Source organism: Hoplias malabaricus, chromosome 4 (assembly GCF_029633855.1).
Source record: "Hoplias malabaricus isolate fHopMal1 chromosome 4, fHopMal1.hap1, whole genome shotgun sequence".
Lineage (NCBI taxonomy): Eukaryota > Metazoa > Chordata > Actinopteri > Characiformes > Erythrinidae > Hoplias > Hoplias malabaricus.
In genome coordinates this window covers 38932932-38952190 of record NC_089803.1, presented here as the reverse complement: position 1 = coordinate 38952190, position 19259 = coordinate 38932932, and the positions used below count along the sequence as shown (strand labels likewise).

Genomic DNA, 19259 nt, shown 5'->3' with positions numbered 1-19259 from the left:
CTCTTTGGTTCCACCATAAACCCTGCTCTGGACTCAATATTTTGGCGGGTCGTATTCAAATGGAAATGACGTTGGATTTTGGGCGAGCCAATTGGGAAAGAGGGGGGCGTTACCAACTATTTTGTTACAAACACGAATCCGGAGTGAGAGGCTTCTTTTTCGTAGGTATGTAACAGCTGCTAAAGAAAACAAAAATAATCTGATTCTGATCCGAACCAATGTTTCATAGCTGGTTGTGTCCTAAAGCCGCGTGTCGGAAACCTATTCGCGTGTTTATCTTGGCGCATGAAATGTGGGTGGTTTGCTCGGTAAAGCCAAATTCGGGGAGCCAAAGAGGGTAATGCTTGATGTTGTGAAGACCGCGAACAGTGTTCACGTTCATAAAACCTCTCCTTTCGCCGACTGTATAGTGTGCGAGAGATTTTAACTCTTCCTTGTCGAGTTGTACTGAGCAGAAACCTAGCGGCTCCTGTATCACTGTTCTCTCCGCGCAGTAGTTAACACAGGGCTCCGAAGGGGGAGGGAGTTGTTGTGGCGAAGGGGTTAGACATTTTCCCCTTAAATGTCGAAGTAAACAAAGAATGGCTCGCTCGCTGTGTCCCCGAAGCTGTCTCAGTTGTAGCGACGCCACATGTCGTCAGTAAGCTGTGCTCGTGTTTACGGTGCCAGATTAGAGCCCATTTTGACTTTGCGGCCGATATAAGGTCGACGTTAAGGGGCAAATTCGCTCATCTCGTGTTCGAACGGGAGAGTCTGACTTGTATTAATTGTAATTGTAAAAAAAAAAAACCGTCTCGTGTCATGAGCAATTTGTGAGAAACAAAGCCACACGGTGTCGGTCCTGCGTTACTCTGACCGAGGCTCTATTGTTCAATGGGAAGTGCGGGACAGAGCAAGAGCAAAAAATGCGTGGCGTTTTAAAGGGGAACAGACTCATGAGTCCAATACACATTTTATACACGGTACACACAATAGCACCGCGGTCTCCGTCGAGTGTGTTCACTTTTTACTTTGTACAACTACCCTATACAACAAAAGAAGCACATTTGGACAGCAACTTTTTTTCGACGATAACCCTAGAGAACTGCTTCCTATTTTGTTTGGAGCTCAGGACTCGTGTTTTATCACCGCTGAATTAACCTCTCTGTCGATGCGACGGTAGCTAGTTCAGCTGCGTCTCGGCTCGCTGCTGTTTTCACCAAGCGCCAGCTGGAGACGGGGCTCTGAACACAAACATGGTCGTCGGGCGGCTGTGCTAGCGCTGGCTGCGAGTGCAAGCGAATTGTTGCTCTCGACGAAGAGCGAAATCCCGGGCAAGTGCTGAACTCCGCCTCTCGTGGGCGAAGCTTTATTTCAGAGGATCCGCCTTCCCGGGCGTGGCCTCTGGGAATATGGTGCGCTCTGATTGGCTGATGCCCAGAGCGGGGGCGTGGCGCGATGTAAAGCGATGTTTATGACGTATGCGGGAGCTAAACACTGCCGAGGAGAGTCACGTGTGGTAGTAACTTCAGGAAGTTACATTGAACTAATTTTAAACGTGGAGAAGTGTTCAAACTCACTCGCCTTCGGTTGTATCTGCTAGAATCAGCCCCATTCAGACACAGATCTGAACACGAACTCACTTTTAAAGCTGACCGTAAACTGTGATATGCTTCATGTATAGATTTTTCCAAGTAAAAAAAACAAAAAAACAAAAACGTGTTACTAGGAACCCCTAGCAACCAAACATGTTTTGGACCGAGTACCTTTGCAGATTCAGATCTCAGTTTTCTGTTAATACCAGTGCAGACACGATCTCGGGTCTATGTACCAAAAGAAAAACGTAGACCAGGTTTAATACCGGTGCACTTTCAAAACTGCTCTGTTTGAAACTGTGTGTGCAGCCTACGTGTGTGAGAGGAGTCTGAGTGGCGGGCAGGGGACGCCTGCTGTCTGTGGGAGTGACGTTCAAAGCGACCAATCAAAGCACCTAATTCTTTCTTCTTGCCCCGTCTGTCCAATCAGACTGTCAGAGGGCGGATCTTGAGGAAAAAGCCCCGGTGAGCCACGCCTCTCGACAACGAACAGAACTGGGGTTGTTTTCAGCTGAGAAATTTTTTTTGTGCTCCATTTCTCTTGTATTGTGCATTTTTAAGAAAACATTTAACGGAAGGAGCGTGTTGTTTTTATCCAGTGTTCTGCACGTGTGGCCGCCAAGCACACACGCAGTGTTTTAGAACTGCGGTTGTTCTAAGTTGTCTTATGTTGGTCGAATTCGCGGACAGACTTAAACAACTCGACTCTGGTTCCACTGCCAGGAGGTGAGTTTAAACTGTTTGATATGGGGGTGAATGTTGAAGAAAAAAAATACACCAACAGCGTCGCTATCCACACTTTCGTGTTCACTGCTTACAGCGTGGTCTTGAGCTCCAGACTGGTGCGGGTTTATTATTTCCCCTGTTCCAGTTAATACCCCTTGTTGTGTACGTGTTGAGCTCATCCGTAGTTGAGCTCCTCATGTGCGCCGTTGAAGTGACTGACGCCGCTGAGGGTCTGTTAGCTGTGGGCTAACCGCTTAGCGGGCTAATGAAGAGGCTGTGTACTGAAATGTCTCCGATTCCTCTATAGTGTACGACGGAGGAGCTGAAGCCATGACTCGTTAAAATGGTGCATGATATTCAGAGTCTATAGAAAACACTCAATATTAAACGAAATGGTGCTATCTAACGTTCACTGCACTGGTTGGGTATGAAAGCCAGTTTCGTGACCCCTCTAGTGCCCTATGTAGGGGGCAGGGCGCCATTTGGGATACAGAGCGCTGACATCTGCACTGAAGTGGAGTTAGCGTCGGGATGCAGTGCTTACTTTACTCGCTGTGTAGCGTGTGCTCCGACTTATATCAGTGCTGTTTTCGCAGCGGTGTGTCTTGTTTTCACAGTAAGGGCGTTAAGACGTAGACCGGACTTAGCGTACCTACACACTGGGTTTAGGTACTCTTTGTCATAAGTCGGTTGTGGCTAACGGATACCCGGTGAAGAGATGTGTTTGTCGGCCAGGCAGCTTCACTCGAGGTCTGGGGCTTCCGCGCTTAGTGCCAGGCCTCAGGGGCAGGGGGAGGGGACCGAGTTCTCATCAGAGAACTGTTACTCTCCAATGTAAATAAGAGCTGGAAAATGGGTCTCCTCTACTTCCAAAACCACCCAATACTATAACGGCTACATACAATTTCAATGAAGGCACTGAGTGTTTAAGGGAGCTTACACGATACCCCCGGGGTTCCCGGAGCCCGTTTAATTCGTACCATTCAACATGTATTCAAACATTAACATTTAAAACACTGAATGATTGAAAAGTGTGTACAGCCGTTCCAGGAACGGAAACAACCTCGCGTAAGCTTCTCACTGTAAACGCGTCTTTCTTTAAATCAGCGAAGTGTATACATGCAAACAAACATACGTCTCGTAAAACACATACACTCGGCAGATGTAGTGAGGACGAGATGTGCTCGAGACAGTTTACTAACACAGCGAGGCCAGCTTCTCAAAACGAGGAAGGAGGGAGCCGAAGTTGGCTCCTCACTCGAATTTCCCGTTCCACCTTAAATGGTGCAGAACTCTCACTTTGGCGCCCGAGGGAGTGCTGCACCATTTAAGGTGGAACGGAACATTTGGATAAAACTATAACTTCAGTCTAATGAGCAAAAGCACACGTGCTATGTGTAGCGGTGACTGTGCTGCTGCTTTTGAGCCCGAGTGTGTGTTTTCGTCTCGGTGCTGGAGATACGGGGTGTCTCTTTTGTGTGTGCGCGCGTGTGTATATACGGAGCCTCCCGATGACGTCATGGGCCCCAGTCCAGTCCTGCAGCATGCGCCTGACTGGAGGGATCTCAGCACCAACAGTCAAGGATGAACTGTTTATAAATGAGGAATTACACCTTCCACCCCATGCTGGACCCCACAGTCCTTTTTTCAAATGTACATCCATATTCAGTATAAAACCAAATTGTTGTGTAATGACTGTTGGTCACTGTATAGTCACTTTTTGAACAAATATTGTATGTCCATTTTCCTTCTATTTGTCATATAAAATATCACCTAGTATTTGCACTGCATCAAAATCTCAAAACAATCAATAGGAATGGACCAAAGGTGCATGTGTTTAAATCGTGTTACATGAAGTTTTTCCTTCTTCTCTAATATTTTGGGATATGTTTGCTTTTAATTTTTAGGTATGATGTTTTGTTCCATCAGTACCAACATACCCATTTGATTAATATGTCCTTTAAAAACAGTGCTTTATTGCTTGTTAAACTCCTCTACATTATGAAAGTGGGAAACATCAAATTTGTTAACCAGTTTAAAAGTTGTATAACTTCAGAACCCAATCAGTTTTTGGCATTTCTTGTGTCACCACCAGGGCTTAATACCCATTGAGTATGAGTTCATAATGAAGCGCCGTTTGGAGGATCAGGAAACGGTTTTTGCGGCGCAACAGCGTCGGCTCCCAGGAAGCACAGAGGGCTTCCAACACAGGGTTCTGGCCCCAGCCCCAGCCCCAGCCCCAACAGTGTATGAGGCTGTGACGGATAACATGCAGCCCACCACAGGCATCCAGTATCCTGTTCCCCAAGGGTACCAGGTACTAACACACCACATCTTTGGTTAACAGTCATTAATTATCAGAAACAATAATTTGCCTATTTATGGTTTTATCAATTGTTTTCTTTCTTTTAGGTTCCGACTGTGGCACAGGGTTCTGGTGGTCATGGTCCAAGTCCTACTGTTCACAGCAGCTCCCACCATCACAGTCCAGCTGTACAATCTCATGGTCCTGCATTAGTCCAGGGTCATGCACACCCACCCAACCCCACTGCCTCTGCACAAGGACAGCAGCAATTCCAGAGACTCAAGGTGAGAGTGTGTGCGCTGCACAAAGTTTATTTAAAAAAAAAAAAAAAAAATTAAATCATGTAATTTAAATTGTTTGGCAACTGTAATTTTATATAGAATGTTGTTTTTTTTAATCATTTTTTGCAGCATCATTCTTTTACACAACACTGTATTGTCCTGAGTTTAGAAAATCCTTGATTTTACTCTCAGGTGGAGGATGCCTTGTCTTACCTGGACCAAGTGAAGCTGCAATTTGGAAGTCAACCACAAGTATACAATGACTTCTTGGACATCATGAAAGAGTTTAAATCTCAGAGGTGAGCATTGGTGTTTATAAATTAACATAATGAGAGTTTCTTTGAAAAATTATTTTTGCAGTATTTTAATACAGCGGGACACTACAAAATGTGAATTTAAACAGAATTAATTGATGTGCAAATAATTTAAACAATATATTTATTTGTAAATTAAAAAAAATGTCGAAACTGAGAAATTTGATTGTTTTCTGTAAAATATTTGCCTGGTTTTGCTGTTAATTGGCAAATGGTCAGTTGACATGATTGAGTTTAAATAGAGCTTCTTAGCGATGCTCAGTCTTTCACATGTTCAAATGAGTAGGGATTCACTCTTCAGTGAAAGACAAAACGAGTAAACACTGAATTAATGAATTTAATTTCTCAATTTTATATAGTGAAGAATTTGGGAATTTCATCATGTACAGCACACGATTTTATATAAAATCGTCCAGGCAAATCTTTATTTGCATGGGAACTAGACCCAAAACGAATATTGGTTGGCTGTGATCTTTGGGCCTCTAGATGGCACTGCATTAAAAACAGGCACAATTTTGTAATAGAAATCACTGCTTGGGCTCAAACACTTCCCAAACCACTGTCTGTGAACACAATATCAGCAAATGCAAGTTAGACGTCAAACATCAAAGAAATGAAAAATGTAAAAGCCATATATAAACAATGCTGTCTCCTTTGGCACTGAGCTTATTTAGGTTAAGGTGAAGTGGAAACAATGTCCTGTGCCCCAAAAAAGCAAATTTAAATTCCTTTTGGAAATCATGGACGTCCTCCGGGCTAAAGAGTTCAAGGAGCATTCAGCTGTATCAGTGTTGGCAGGTAGGGGGGGTGACTTGCACATCTGTTAATGCTGACAGATATATCCGAAATAGGAGCAACATGCTGCCATCCAGACAACATCTTTTTTGGGATTGGCATTTCTTTTGTCATCAGACAAGGTCATTTCACATGCTGCATGGATTACAACAACATGGCTCCTTAGAAAAGGACTCCAGAGGGGTGTACAACAAAGCAGGATTTCTCAGTTCAGACAGTTAACATATATTCAACTAGTCCAGACCTGATATCCATTGTAAACACCTGGGGCATTATGAAGCCAAAAACCATTTACAACAGACCTGAGCTGATGAACATCAAGAATGGGAATTCATTTCAAATTCAAAGCAACCGGTCTCCTCAGTTACCAAACACTTATAGAGTTTTGTTAGAAGTAGAGGCAATGCAACACAGTGGTAATCAAAACCTTGTCCCAACTTTCTTCAGGGTTTCAATATTTAAACATTGTTTTGTATTTATGGACTATACATTGCTTTTTTCAACTTTTTGTTAATTAGAATTATTTCTGCACAAACTGACTTTTTTGTGCTGTTTCTCTGTGTAGCATTGACACGCCTGGTGTGATTAGTCGTGTGTCCCAGCTCTTTAAGGGCCACCCTGACCTCATCATGGGCTTCAACACCTTCCTACCACCTGGATATAAAATTGAGGTGCAGACCAATGATTTGGTTAATGTTACCACACCAGGTCAGATCCACCATATTACACCTCATGGCATCTCTGTGCAGAATATCCCCTCAGCACCACACCAGAGCCAGTTGGCTCCCCCAGCCACAAGTGGAGCTGCCCCTCCACCAGCTCAGCCCTCGCAAAAAAGCAAGGTGAGCAGTATTGCTGTGCCATTTGGCCTGTAGAGTCATGCAGATTTTATGGCTTTTCCATTTAGCACTTATTTGGAATAGCAGAAAGAGCTGTATTTGTAACCTTCTCTGAAACTGTTACAGAAATGCTTAGATGTGTTAAATTTGTGCCAGTGCTGCCACCACAGTCATTTAAAAAAAAATGTAAATAATTTGCTGTCTGTGCTTTTTGCAGCCTTTGCAGTCTCCAGTATTGACCCCGAGCAGTCAGCCCAATCCGTCCATTCCTCCATATGCCTCTCCCCGTTCCCCTCCTCTACAGCCTCACACTCCAGTGAACAGTACACCAAGTGCCCCCCCTCTGCAAAACAACCAGCCTGTAGAGTTCAACCATGCCATCAACTATGTTAACAAAATCAAGAACCGCTTCCAGGGTCAGCCAGATATCTACAAAGCATTTCTAGAGATCCTGCACACATACCAGGTAGGTGGACATGGAGTGAGATGGTCTCACAAGTGCAAGCACCTTCTGAGTGATGCTCGCTTTGGTGGTTTTAAATCATGTGTGTTCCAAGTGAAGTAGATTTCCCAAAAGGATTATGTCTCCGTTTGGCCTTAGTCCAATGGAGAAGCTTTCACTTTTTGGTTTCACACGTCTTTGAAAAAGAAAGATGAGAGGAGATCGTTTTACGTGGAGTTGGATCAGTCTGGAGTTTTTCCAGCATGCCCTTAGTTAGAGCCAAGAAGCTGCAACGGTGTTACTGAAATAGATAGTGCACTATGAAAACAGTGGAGTGTCATAATCTTTCCTTTTTTTTTTGTTTCTTTATTTATTTCTGTAGAAAGAGCAACGTAATGCTAAAGAAGCTGGGGGGAATTATACTCCGGCACTGACTGAACAGGAGGTGTATGCCCAAGTGGCACGGCTCTTCAAGAATCAGGAGGACCTGCTCTCAGAGTTTGGCCAGTTCCTGCCAGATGCGAACAGCTCAGTGGTAAGAGTCAGCACATCCCCAAAGTTTTGGAGTTTGTGTCATTTTAAAAACTGTCCATAATTCTAGAGCTGGAGTGGAGGCCAACTGTCACATTTTTTCCTGTGTAGAACTCAGTGCAGCTATTGGTTTCAACCAGAAGTAAATATTTCTCTCTCTACACTCTAGCTGCTCAGCAAAACAACAGCAGAAAAAGCAGAATCAGTGCAGAATGATCATGGAAGTACAGTGAAGAAACCACAGCTGAACAACAAGCAGAGGCCAAACCAGAATGGCTGTCAGATCCGCAGACACAGTGCTCCCGGACCCACTCCACCTGTGAAGGTAAATGCTATATATCAGAGGGTCCCAACCTTTTTAATGACTGCAAAAAGAACACAATGCCTTGAAGTTGTGGCAGGTTCATGGTGTTTGTATCTGCACTTTAATTCAGAAAATAGGACAGACTGTGATGTGAATACAGTCTTAAGTTCCAATAGTTTGCCCTTTTCTTCCAGTGAAAGGCTGATGATTTGGGGGGAATTCATCCCACACTCATTCTCTGCCTATTCTTTTCAAGTGGGGCAAAATGTTCACAAAATGCTTGCACATGTTGGCATGTTCTGACATGATGCAGTACATTGACATTAAAGGGATCTTATAAAATGTATTAATTTGAGGATCTGACAAGCCTACAACCCAGTCATTTTTTTGTTTATTTTGTTTTTGTGGGTTGCCTAATCTGTAAACTTAGGGATAAAATTAGTTGTTCTGACTTTGTGCTGCTTCTTACAAAATGCAGACACTTTAGATTTGTCTTGCCTCTTCAAGTTTGTCAAATAAGCTCTAAACCGACATTTATAAGAGAGCACAGAGGCTAAACAGACTGAAACGCAAATATAACACTTAAATAAATAATGCCACTGATTTAAATATTGCAAAAATGAGATCAGAGATCACAAAAAATAAATAAATAAATAAATAAATGGAAGTTCCTGATCTTCACTCATTTCTGGGCTCTAATGCTGAAATCAGCCATGGTTCCTTCTCATTTAAAGGAACAGAGTTTGGTGTATTTTCCCTGAGTCCATGTGGGTTTCCTCCTGGTGCACCGGGTTCCTCCCACGGTCCAAAAACACACATTGTTAGGTGGATTAGCTACTCAAAAGTGTCCGTGGGGGGACTGGTGTGCCCTCCAGTGTGTGTTCCCACCTTGTGCCCAGTGATTACAGGTAGGTTTTGGACACCCCACAACCCTGAACTGGATAAGCAGTTACATATGAATAAATGATCTAAATGTAAGCCGTTATGCTGCTACTTCCTCATGCATTAGATAGCAGTGGTTGTTGCATGATACGAAATGACCCACTGCTTGGTACAGTCTGTGACCTGATGGCGAGGAAGCACTACTTTATATTGTGTGAACAGAGGTTAAATCTATGTAATTGGGAGTCGTTTATTTGTGCTGTATAGAAAGTAGGAAATGTTTTTCTGATCAGACTGTTTTTGCCTTCCAGAAAAAGCCCAAGTTACTGAATCTGAAGGACTCCTCTATTGCGGAGGCCAACAAGCACGGTGTTGGCACAGAGTCTTTGTTCTTTGAGAAGGTGAGAGTTTTATATTATTTTCCTAATTATTCTTTACTGATATTTATCAGGTATTTTTATCAGTCATACTAAAATGCTTCTAAATCTCTTCTAGGTGCGGAAAGCTTTACGAAGTGCTGAGGCCTATGACAATTTCTTACGGTGCCTGGTTATATTTAACCAGGAAGTGATCTCCCGCGCTGAGCTTGTGCAACTGGTGCTGCCATTTCTGGGGTGATTGTTTTGAGTATTGACTTTAAAGGGATCAAATTCACCTTTAACGTTATATGAACTTTGACATAATGTGACATGCTTCACATTATGTTTAAAATTATGGTTATGGATAAATGAGCTGATGCATGTTTAACATTTTTAGGAAGTTCCCAGAGTTGTTCACCTGGTTTAAGAATTTCCTGGGCTACAAGGAGATGTCCCACCTAGAGAGCTATCCTAAAGAGAGGGCAACAGAGGGCATCGCCATGGAAATAGACTACTCTTCATGCAAGAGGCTGGGCTTTAGTTACAGAGCTCTGCCCAAGAGCTACCAGCTTCCCAAATGCACAGGGAGAACCCCACTTTGCAAAGAGGTATCATAACTTGTAACTCTTTTCATTGCACTATGTCACACTTCATAGACTTGCCATCATAATACTAAATTTTCTCTATTACTATAATATTATTGTAAATATAATAGTAAGTATTCTCTTATGTTTGATGTGATATGTCTTTATTACGTGTTGATTTATTGTTAGTGACAGTGTGGCAATAAGTACAAGATATGTGACTAAAATATTTAAAATGCACAGTTTTATCATTTGTCAGGAGAAAAAGATTGACTGAAAATATTAAAAAAAAAATTAATAAAAAATCTATGACAATTGCAATAATACATTTATTCATGGGAGATAAGGGTTTTAATCAAATGTAAAATACACTGGAGTGATACTTTGTAATGTCGCAAAATTAGGCTCAGTATGTAGAATACAGCATAATAAAAAGAAGCAGTAAGGGAAGTCCCTCCTGGCATGCAGGCTTAATGTGTAAGTGTGGTTTTGGATATTACTGAAAGTTCAAAGACAGCTAACATGCAAACTATATTTAAATAAATATTGCATAATTGCCCTGAATGACCAGCAATTCTCAAATAAAAACATTTATTTTCATTCCATCTGTTTGGCCAGGTGCTGAATGACACATGGGTGTCTTTTCCTTCCTGGTCAGAGGACTCCACTTTTGTCAGCTCTAAGAAAACACAGTATGAGGAGCATATATATAGATGTGAGGATGAGCGCTTTGAGGTGAGCCATCTGAGATTTTTTCCCTTCTACACCTGTCTCTTTTAATATGAGGCCATGAATCCTATGCATGTGGATAATACTGAATGTATTTAATATCTCCAGAATGTGAATCCGATCACCCACAAGTGTAGAAATTAAATATTTGTGAGCTTATTCTGGTTGAGGGAAATTCTGCTAATGTTCTGTGCATCTTTACGTAGCTTGATGTGGTTCTGGAGACAAACCTGGCCACCATCCGGGTGCTGGAGACAGTGCAGAAGAAGCTCTCTCGGATGTCCGCTGAGGAGCAGGCGAAATTCAGGCTAGACAATGCTCTGGGAGGGACCTCTGAGATTATCCATCGCAAAGCTATTCAGAGGATATATGGAGACAAGGCCCCTGACATCATTGATGGACTGAAGAAGAATCCTTCAGTCTCTGTCCCCATTGTCCTGAAGAGGTCAGTGAAAATCAGAAAAAAAATCTGAGTGACTATGTTTCACTCTATGAAATCTGTCTCATTTCACTCATGTAACATCTTGGTAATATTGTATGTATAAGCATTTAGCTTTTTTAAGTTATTTATTTATTGAACCCCCCCCCCCCACCCCCACCCCCAGTCTCCATGAGATAAATTTCATATAAAATTAATTAATTAAATAAATAATTAAATTTGATAGTTGTTAGCCGTGAGTAAACACATCTGTCACAGAAAATCAACACACTATTCAGAATCACAGTTGACCCTAGAGTAAAAGCCCAATTTTCATTTTAGCACATAGCTAATGTAAACACTTCTGTTTACATCTATCTGCTTTGATATTTCATCGTACATAGAACTTTAATGTAAGAGATATGCGTAGTTAAACGTGCTCGTGCACTGTTGTCTTTGTATATTCTTTAGATTAAAGTTAAAGGAGGAAGAGTGGAGAGAAGCACAGAGAGGCTTCAATAAGATCTGGAGAGAACAGAACGAGAAGTACTACCTTAAGTCCCTGGACCACCAAGGCATTAACTTCAAACAGAACGACACCAAGGTGCTGCGATCTAAAACCCTTCTCAACGAGATTGAGAGTATCTATGATGAGGTAAGCAGCTCCACTGACATTTAGTTCAAGAATGCTCTGCAATTAAGGGTTGAGCCCAGGATGCTTCTGTTTTTGAAAAATATATTAGTAAAGCTGTCAACAGATTCTTATAAAAGGTTGGCATGGTATCTTATAATCAACGTGTTCTTGATACTAAAGTAATATTTTGAGAAGGCAGTACCACTGAGATTATGCTTTGGCAAGTGTTGATTGTGCATACGGCTCATTCAAAGACTCCTTTGTACGTGCAGCGGCAGGAACAGGCCTCCGAGGAGAATGTGACACCACTTAGTAGCCCCCATCTCACCTTCACCTATGATGACCGCCAGATCCTTGAGGACGCTGCTGCTCTCATCATCCACCACGTGAAGCGGCAGACCAGCATCCAGAAGGAGGACAAGTACAAGATCAAGCAGATAATCTACCACTTCATCCCTGACATGCTCTTTTCCCAGCGTGGGGCACTATCTGATGCTGAGGAAGAGGAAGATGAAGAGGACATGGAGCTTGATGAAGAGGGCTCTAAGAAGCACAATGGTTTAGCAGCAGGGGGCAGTGGTGGAAGCCCCTCCAAGTCCAAACTCCTCTTCAGCAACTCAGCGGCCCAGAAGCTGCGCTCCTGCGATGAAGCCTACAACCTGTTCTTTGTCAACAACAACTGGTATATCTTCCTGCGGCTGCACCAGACACTGTGCTCACGGCTCCTTCGTCTCTACGTCCAGGCTGAGCGGCAAATAGAGGAGGATCTGAGGGAGCGTGACTGGGAGAGGGAAGTGCTGGGACTCAAACGGGAAAAAAATGACAACACTGCCATCCAGCTGCGGCTAAAGGAGCCCAGTAAGTAGAAGCTCTCTCTAGAATGAGATTCTTTATAAGTTAGCTCATTCAGTGTTATTTTAGCCTCAGAGCTGTTGCTGTTCTGAGGAGCTGATTATGAATTAGGCTTCTGTTCACAGATCCAACCTTAATCCATGTAAATCCAAATGCACAACTGGCTTCAGATAAGTAGCATTGGCCTTGTTCCACTGCTAAGTTTCATTTTAGTGGATGTGTTTTGTCTTTTAAAGAATTAGATTGTGTCTGACACCTGGTGATTGTTGTTGTTTTTTTTCTGTCTTTGTCTCTCTCAGTGGACATTGATGTTGAAGACTACTACTCAGCCTTCCTGGAGATGGTGCGGAATCTGTTGGATGGGAACATGGAGGCGTCACAGTATGAGGACTCACTAAGAGAGATGTTCACTATCCATGCCTATATCGCCTTCACCATGGACAAACTCATTCAAAGCATTGTCAGGCAGGTCTGTGTCCCAGTTCTCTCTCAATATAATAAACTACACATTATAATAAACTGCAGTACAGTGCCAACCCTTATTTGAACACAATAGAAAGACTACATGTTTCTGCCTATTAAGCAAGGCACTAAAGCTGGAGAGCTGTCTTTTTGTTATTCTCAAGAAAAGGGAGTAGCATTGCCTGCTGTTTTCCTTACTTTTTTCCTTTTTTAAACTTGTAATACACTGGCCCTTTTGTGGTCTCTTTCATCATCTTAAATGTGATGGCAAATAGATATATATATATAAAATTAGATAATGATCACCTTTTGTCAACTTTAAAAAATATGAACTTTTATAACTTGCAGTGCTTTTCATATTACTGCTTTTATCATCAAATATGTATCATACACTTATGATACATATACATGTGCAACATGCAAATGACTCTGTGAGGAAATATTTCACTAGACCTATGTAAATTTACCAAAAATATTAGTATTAATTTTGTCAGTTGTGTCCACTGTCATGAATATTTTCTTAAAACAACACTATCTCCATAAGTCAGTGTGCAGGCTCTTACAGGCAAGTGAGATGCTACATTTAACAATGTCTAAACACAAGAGGAGAAATCTCACTAGCTGTAAATAAACTGATACCATGCTAAAGTTATATCAGGAGACGGTATAATCAATTCCATGTTTTATTGGTTAGTTGGTGCCTATTAGCAACTTTAATTCAACTCAACTTTACCTTTTTACAAACAAATTAATGATATTTTCTATCTTTTAGCACTGTGTGTCGGCCTCTGCGGACTGTCAGGTGTTAGCTCGATTAGCAGGCTAAAGCTGCAGACAAATCACTCCACCACTGACAAGCACACCAGTTATCCACATTTTTATTCACCAGGAATCAGTGTACAGCAATATATTCCTGTTCTTGGTCAGGACAGAACATGTTCTGATGATAACCACCCAACTGCCTAGTTGACCAGCCCTTATAAGATTTTATTAACAATTCTTTAATGGTCTGTTCAAGATCATTCATCAGCAGAATGCTACTGGTGATTGGCTTTTTGTGTGTCACTTGTAGCAACGCCAACATATGAAAGGATCTCGCTATTGTTTTATCGTCCAGGTCTGTACACAAGATGGTGAAAAGTTTTGGGATTGCGGCGCAGCCAATATTCCTTTCCCTCTTTTGCTGCAGTAACAAGACTTTAGATGTTGTAACGTAACAAAACAGCGGAATTCAGTGATTATAAGAGGGGGCCTATAAATGTTTGGACAGACTGTGTTAATTCAAAGCAAAGGCAGGGTTATTTGAATACAAATTATTCCTTTTCAACATTGTTTCACTTAGCCAAGACATTAGCTGGGTTTCTATCCAAAACGTTTGCAAATGTTTTGCGCAATAAATATCGGCAGAAAAAAATGTGAAACGAGTCGTGTTTCCGTCCACTACTCTTTTACAAGAATTTCAGATGACGTAAGGTAAGATGAGATAATCCTTTATTAGTCGCTCAGTGTAGGAGGGATGGAGATGGAGATGGAGAGTTCTGAGTGGGTCATTTATATCAAAAACCCTGGTTTAATATTTATTTTTAGGGGGGTCTGTGTCATTTCTGTCGTTTAGGGCTTGTTCTCAATGTTTTGAGAAGTAAGTAAAATACTGTGTGGTCATACTTTTGTGTAGTGCTGTATATGTCTACAATATTCCACACAAAAAATAAGAAAATAAGAAGCTCTGGTAGTGGTGTGAAAACAGAGTGGTAAAGTGCAGAGGAGAGAAGAGGAAGGAGAGTCGGGAGAAGTTCATTACAAGCCGGTGGTCACTGGATCAGTCTGGGGCTTATGTATAAAGCAGCTGAAACGTCATAGTTTATTTGAAAAATCCTTTTTCATCTCCCCTTCGTGCATTTTTAATGTTTTTATGTTTTAATGTTTTGCTTTTTTCCATTCATGTATTTTAATGCACATTTTCATAATTTACAAAAAAAAAAAAAAAACCTCTAGTGAAGGTTAATTTCTCTTGTGTTCTTCTTTCTACAGCTTCAGCACATAGTGAGTGATGAGATTTGCGTTCAGGTCACAGATCTATATCTGTCCGAGAGCAGTAGCTGTGCTACAGGCGGAATGCTCTCGACTCAGTCTGCCAGAACCACTGCCGAAGTAGCATACCAGCGCAAAGCAGAGCAACTCATGTCTGATGAGAACTGCTTTAAAGTAAGACTCAACTCTACCCTCCTCTAGTTTATTAGAACCTGTTTATGGAGTTCTGAGTGGTATTGAGTGTTTTTGATGCCTCAGAGGGAGCACAACAAAAGTATCAAATTGATCAGGAATTTCCTTACTCTTTCCTGATCATGTTAAATAAAATAACTGAACAGGGCACGTAGCGTTCACATCCAAAAGTGTTTAGCTGTCCAAATAATGATATGGTAGTTGGCTATACATGTCTTGGAGAAAGGATGTATTTGCCCTCACATTTTGAGGTCACATTGGGTGTTATTTGGATATAGCCTTAGAGATGATTAAATTGGGTTTTAAATAAGTAAATAAATAACACACACACTTTGGTTTTCATTTTAATCTCTTTATTTATTATATAGTTGATGTTCATTAAGAGTCGAGGCAACGTACAGTTGACCATTGAGTTGCTGGACACAGAAGAGGAGAACTCAGATGAGCCAGTAGAGGCAGAGGTGAGTTACAACCTTACCGTACCCTTCTAGGAGTCTTGTGGTTTTGTTGTCTCACACACACTTGCTTTCATATGTATGACCTGTCTTCGTTGTTACGCATACAACAGACTGTTATATTATTGTGAACCTGTGTTTGCAGCGCTGGTCAGATTATGTGGGCCGGTATCTTTGCGCTGATGTGACGTCTCCAGAGCTAAGGGAACACCTGGCACAAAAGCCTGTTTTTCTGCCAAGGTATTACCACGGCACTTTATACAGCTCTACAGGTCATTTGTGGAAGAACATCTTACATTGTTTTAAAATCATTTTTATCTAAATTTTCTATATTAATTTGATTACATTGCACAGGGCTGAACTTAATTTTTTATTTTTTTATTTTTTCCTCTTCTTCTTCAGAAACTTGCGGCGAATTCGGAAGTGCCAGCAAGGACAGGAGCAACAGGAAAAAGAGATGAAGGAAGGAGCCAAGAAGGAGAGTGCTGAGAACATGAAAATGGAATGCATGTTCAAGCTTAATTCTTACAAAATGGTGTACGTGTTTAAGTCTGAGGACTACATGTACAGGCGCACGGCATTGCTGCGAGCACATCAGGTAAACAGCACTTCTCTTACCCAATCTATTTAATTATGTACATATAGTATGTAGTTCATTAGAAAAACATGGTCCATGTTTAAAATGCACAATCTGAGACAGTAGCTTATCTGGTGCTGCACAGTGTACTTTGTTAGTGATCCACTAGACCTTCATTGGTCACAAGATGCTGCCCACAGAACATTGTTGGACGTGTGTATTGGTTGGTGGACAGTGAAACAGCACTGATGACATGCCATCACTGAGTAGGATTCACCACTTGAATATAAAACCTGCTCTGGTAGAACTACAAAATGCACCTATATGCAAAGTGGATTTGATAAAATGGAAAATGAGTGTATAAACAAAGAGGTGGCTTTAATATTATGGCTTATATTGCTATGCTTAGTATATCCAACACTAATTAGCAAATAATCATTGCAGCTGTAACTGCAAGCAAGATTTTGGGAAAAGTGTTTTTTTTGGGGGTTTTTTTTTTTTTTTTTTTTTTGGGGTGAGCTATTCATTGCAATTTTTGTTTGTGTGTGTGTGTGTGTGTGCACCAGTCCCATGAGCGGGTGAGCACAAGGCTGCATCAGCGCTTCCAAGCCTGGGTGGACGGATGGGCGAAGGAGCATGTCACCAGAGAAATGGCTGCCGACACTACCAAGTGGTTGATGGGAGAAGGCCGTGAAGGTCTCATCCCTTGCAACACGACCTGTGACCATGAGACACTCCACTTCAGGAACATCAACAAGTACAGAGTCAAATACAGCAGCAGCTACAAAACTCCGTGACCCCGGGCAGTAGATGGGGATGGGGGTGTTTAGTAATGGGAGGAGGAAGTAGAGTAAGGGGGCAGGGAAAGAACTAGGACTTATCAACAACTTTCTAAGGATAACATGACAAGACAAGGCTACGCCTCAGCTTTCATGTAACACCAGTGGCGGCTGGCATACATCTCAGTTTTTAACAGCGTTTTTAGCTGTACTTGTGCCGCATGTCCCTCAGTGCCAAACTATGGGTAGCACACCTGTCTGTCAAAGAGCTGCACATTCCATGTGTACAGATTAATCTAGAACCAGCCATATATCTGAGGCTCTCTTTGCTGCAAAGGACACAGATGGGCTGATAAGTCTAGGTGGGTCAGGTTGGGATATAGAAGTTTGATGGAAGGGATTGACAGGCATTACTATTTTACTGTATGTACAGGTCAAGGCTACGTTAAAAAGGTGGAACTATGAAATTACCTTTACCTGTGTGCTGAGGGGGATTTATTGTTGTCTTTACTAGTTGTCTAGTAAAGGGTTTTTTTTTTCTGCTGTAACAACATTTTGGAAAAAACAAGATTCAAGAACAGTAGCAGCAAACTAAAGTTTAGTTTTTGTTTTGGGATAAGTGCACTTAACTTTGCAGATATATATATAGTTATCCTGTCAAAGTGTAGGAAACTCAAGAGGCACCGTTGTCAAAATAAGCTCAACCAATTTGCCATTCTGTTGTCCAATATGTCAGAGTGAACAAAATTCTTGAGTAGAGTCTTTTTGTTTAAAAGCAAAACAATAAAAGACAAAGAAACCCTTGACAGTGAGACAGCAGTAAAGATCTCAGACCTGTATCCCATGATGCTGTGGAGAGTACAAGAGAATGCACTGGTCAGTTCAGCAGAAGAATGAATGAGCTTCCAAAAGCTCACACCGTATAACTGTATATGTTTAGAATGTCTGAATGTGACATGACCACAGTTTGTGCTGGCCGCCCTGGCTTCAAGCCTTACAAAGTTGCTGGCAAAGCCCAATGCCAATTCACCAGCTAGTAACACACAAACACACACACGCCTATTCATTTAAAATGGACTATCCACATACAGAATACAAACTTCTCTTTTTGTAAATAAATTGTATATATTGCCAGACCTTTTTTTAATAACAGAGACCTGCGTTGTTGTGCTAGTGAAACTTTACAGGCTTACTGTGGAATTTAGAAAGAGACGGCTAAAGTTAGTGCTCAGATGGGGGGACAAAAACATGCAAGACAAGTTTATTACAGTTTTTACCAAAGGGAGTTGATTATAATAGTTGGGTATTTTTTTCTTTATCCTTTCTTTCTTTATTTCTCCTTCATGTGTTTATTTTTTTGTCTTTTTTAATAGTAAAGAATTGTTAATTTTGGTAAAAGTAGAAATGTATCCAGGTTCTCGTTTTTTGAAAAGTTTTTATAAAAAGCAGCATTTTAATTTTTTGACGTTGAGATTGGGCTCATTTCAGCACACTTTGATCACTGCCCATTTGGATATGCATCCAGTTCTCTAGTCTGAACACTGAGGAAGCCACTCGGTCCAACTCACACTGTCCTCGGCTAGCCGAGAAGGCCCACGAATGTAATGAGTCTCGTTCGTTGTGTGAGGTTTTCTTCTTCACCCTGGATAGATTTCTGCTGGACAAGAATATATATATATAAATATATAAATATATAAATTTTAAAAATGAAAGTCACAAAGCATGTCTTTTTCTGTGGATCATCATAGCCCCTTTATTTCGATATTATTTAAGAAAATAATAAAATGAACTTTGTAGCAGATTTGGAGTATTTTTTTTTCCTCTACCTGTTGGGTAGGAGGAGAGGGTAAGAATTAACAGTGAGTTTGATTATTTTCCATAATAGTTAATCTGTTGAGTTCTAAGTGGTTTAATGTGGAGTTGTGCATTGCAGAGAGCCTTACACTCATTGCTTTCTGAACCCTGGTTTAATTAATCATCAAAAATGACCAGTGAACCTACACATCTGAGTACGTAATATTGATAATGATAACCATAGTAAATCTGGGGAAGAAAACGTTTTATGAAGATTCTGTTGAACCTTGTATCTCTGCTATTTTATTTTATTTTCTCTGGGGTAGCTTTAAGAAAATCAGACACCGTACATTTATTTCTTACTAAAGAATAACAACTGCCGTGCACAATTCTGCCCTGG

At 41.3% G+C, this 19259-nt stretch overlaps 1 protein-coding gene across 3 annotated transcripts; it reads left to right on the top strand.

The window, feature by feature from the left end:
• The first annotated feature begins 139 nt into the window (after positions 1-139).
• sin3aa (SIN3 transcription regulator family member Aa) lies at positions 140-18858 on the top strand. 3 transcript variants are annotated; one of them, XM_066668391.1, is made up of 21 exons: positions 140-165; positions 4396-4617; positions 4713-4889; positions 5079-5185; positions 6561-6837; positions 7052-7300; positions 7659-7811; positions 7977-8132; positions 9305-9394; positions 9489-9607; positions 9750-9960; positions 10555-10671; positions 10872-11110; positions 11555-11738; positions 11990-12575; positions 12869-13038; positions 15063-15236; positions 15623-15715; positions 15855-15949; positions 16112-16307; positions 16853-18858. In XM_066668391.1, exons 2-21 carry the CDS (start codon positions 4426-4428, stop codon positions 17081-17083), a joined length of 3816 nt encoding a protein of 1271 aa, XP_066524488.1. In that variant the 5' UTR covers positions 140-165; positions 4396-4425; the 3' UTR covers positions 17084-18858. The 3 variants fall into 3 exon arrangements, with proteins under 3 accessions (XP_066524488.1, XP_066524487.1, XP_066524486.1); XM_066668390.1 differs by lacking the exon at positions 140-165 and adding an exon at positions 2086-2300; XM_066668389.1 differs by lacking the exon at positions 140-165 and adding an exon at positions 3684-3953.
• The last annotated feature ends 401 nt before the right edge of the window (positions 18859-19259 follow it).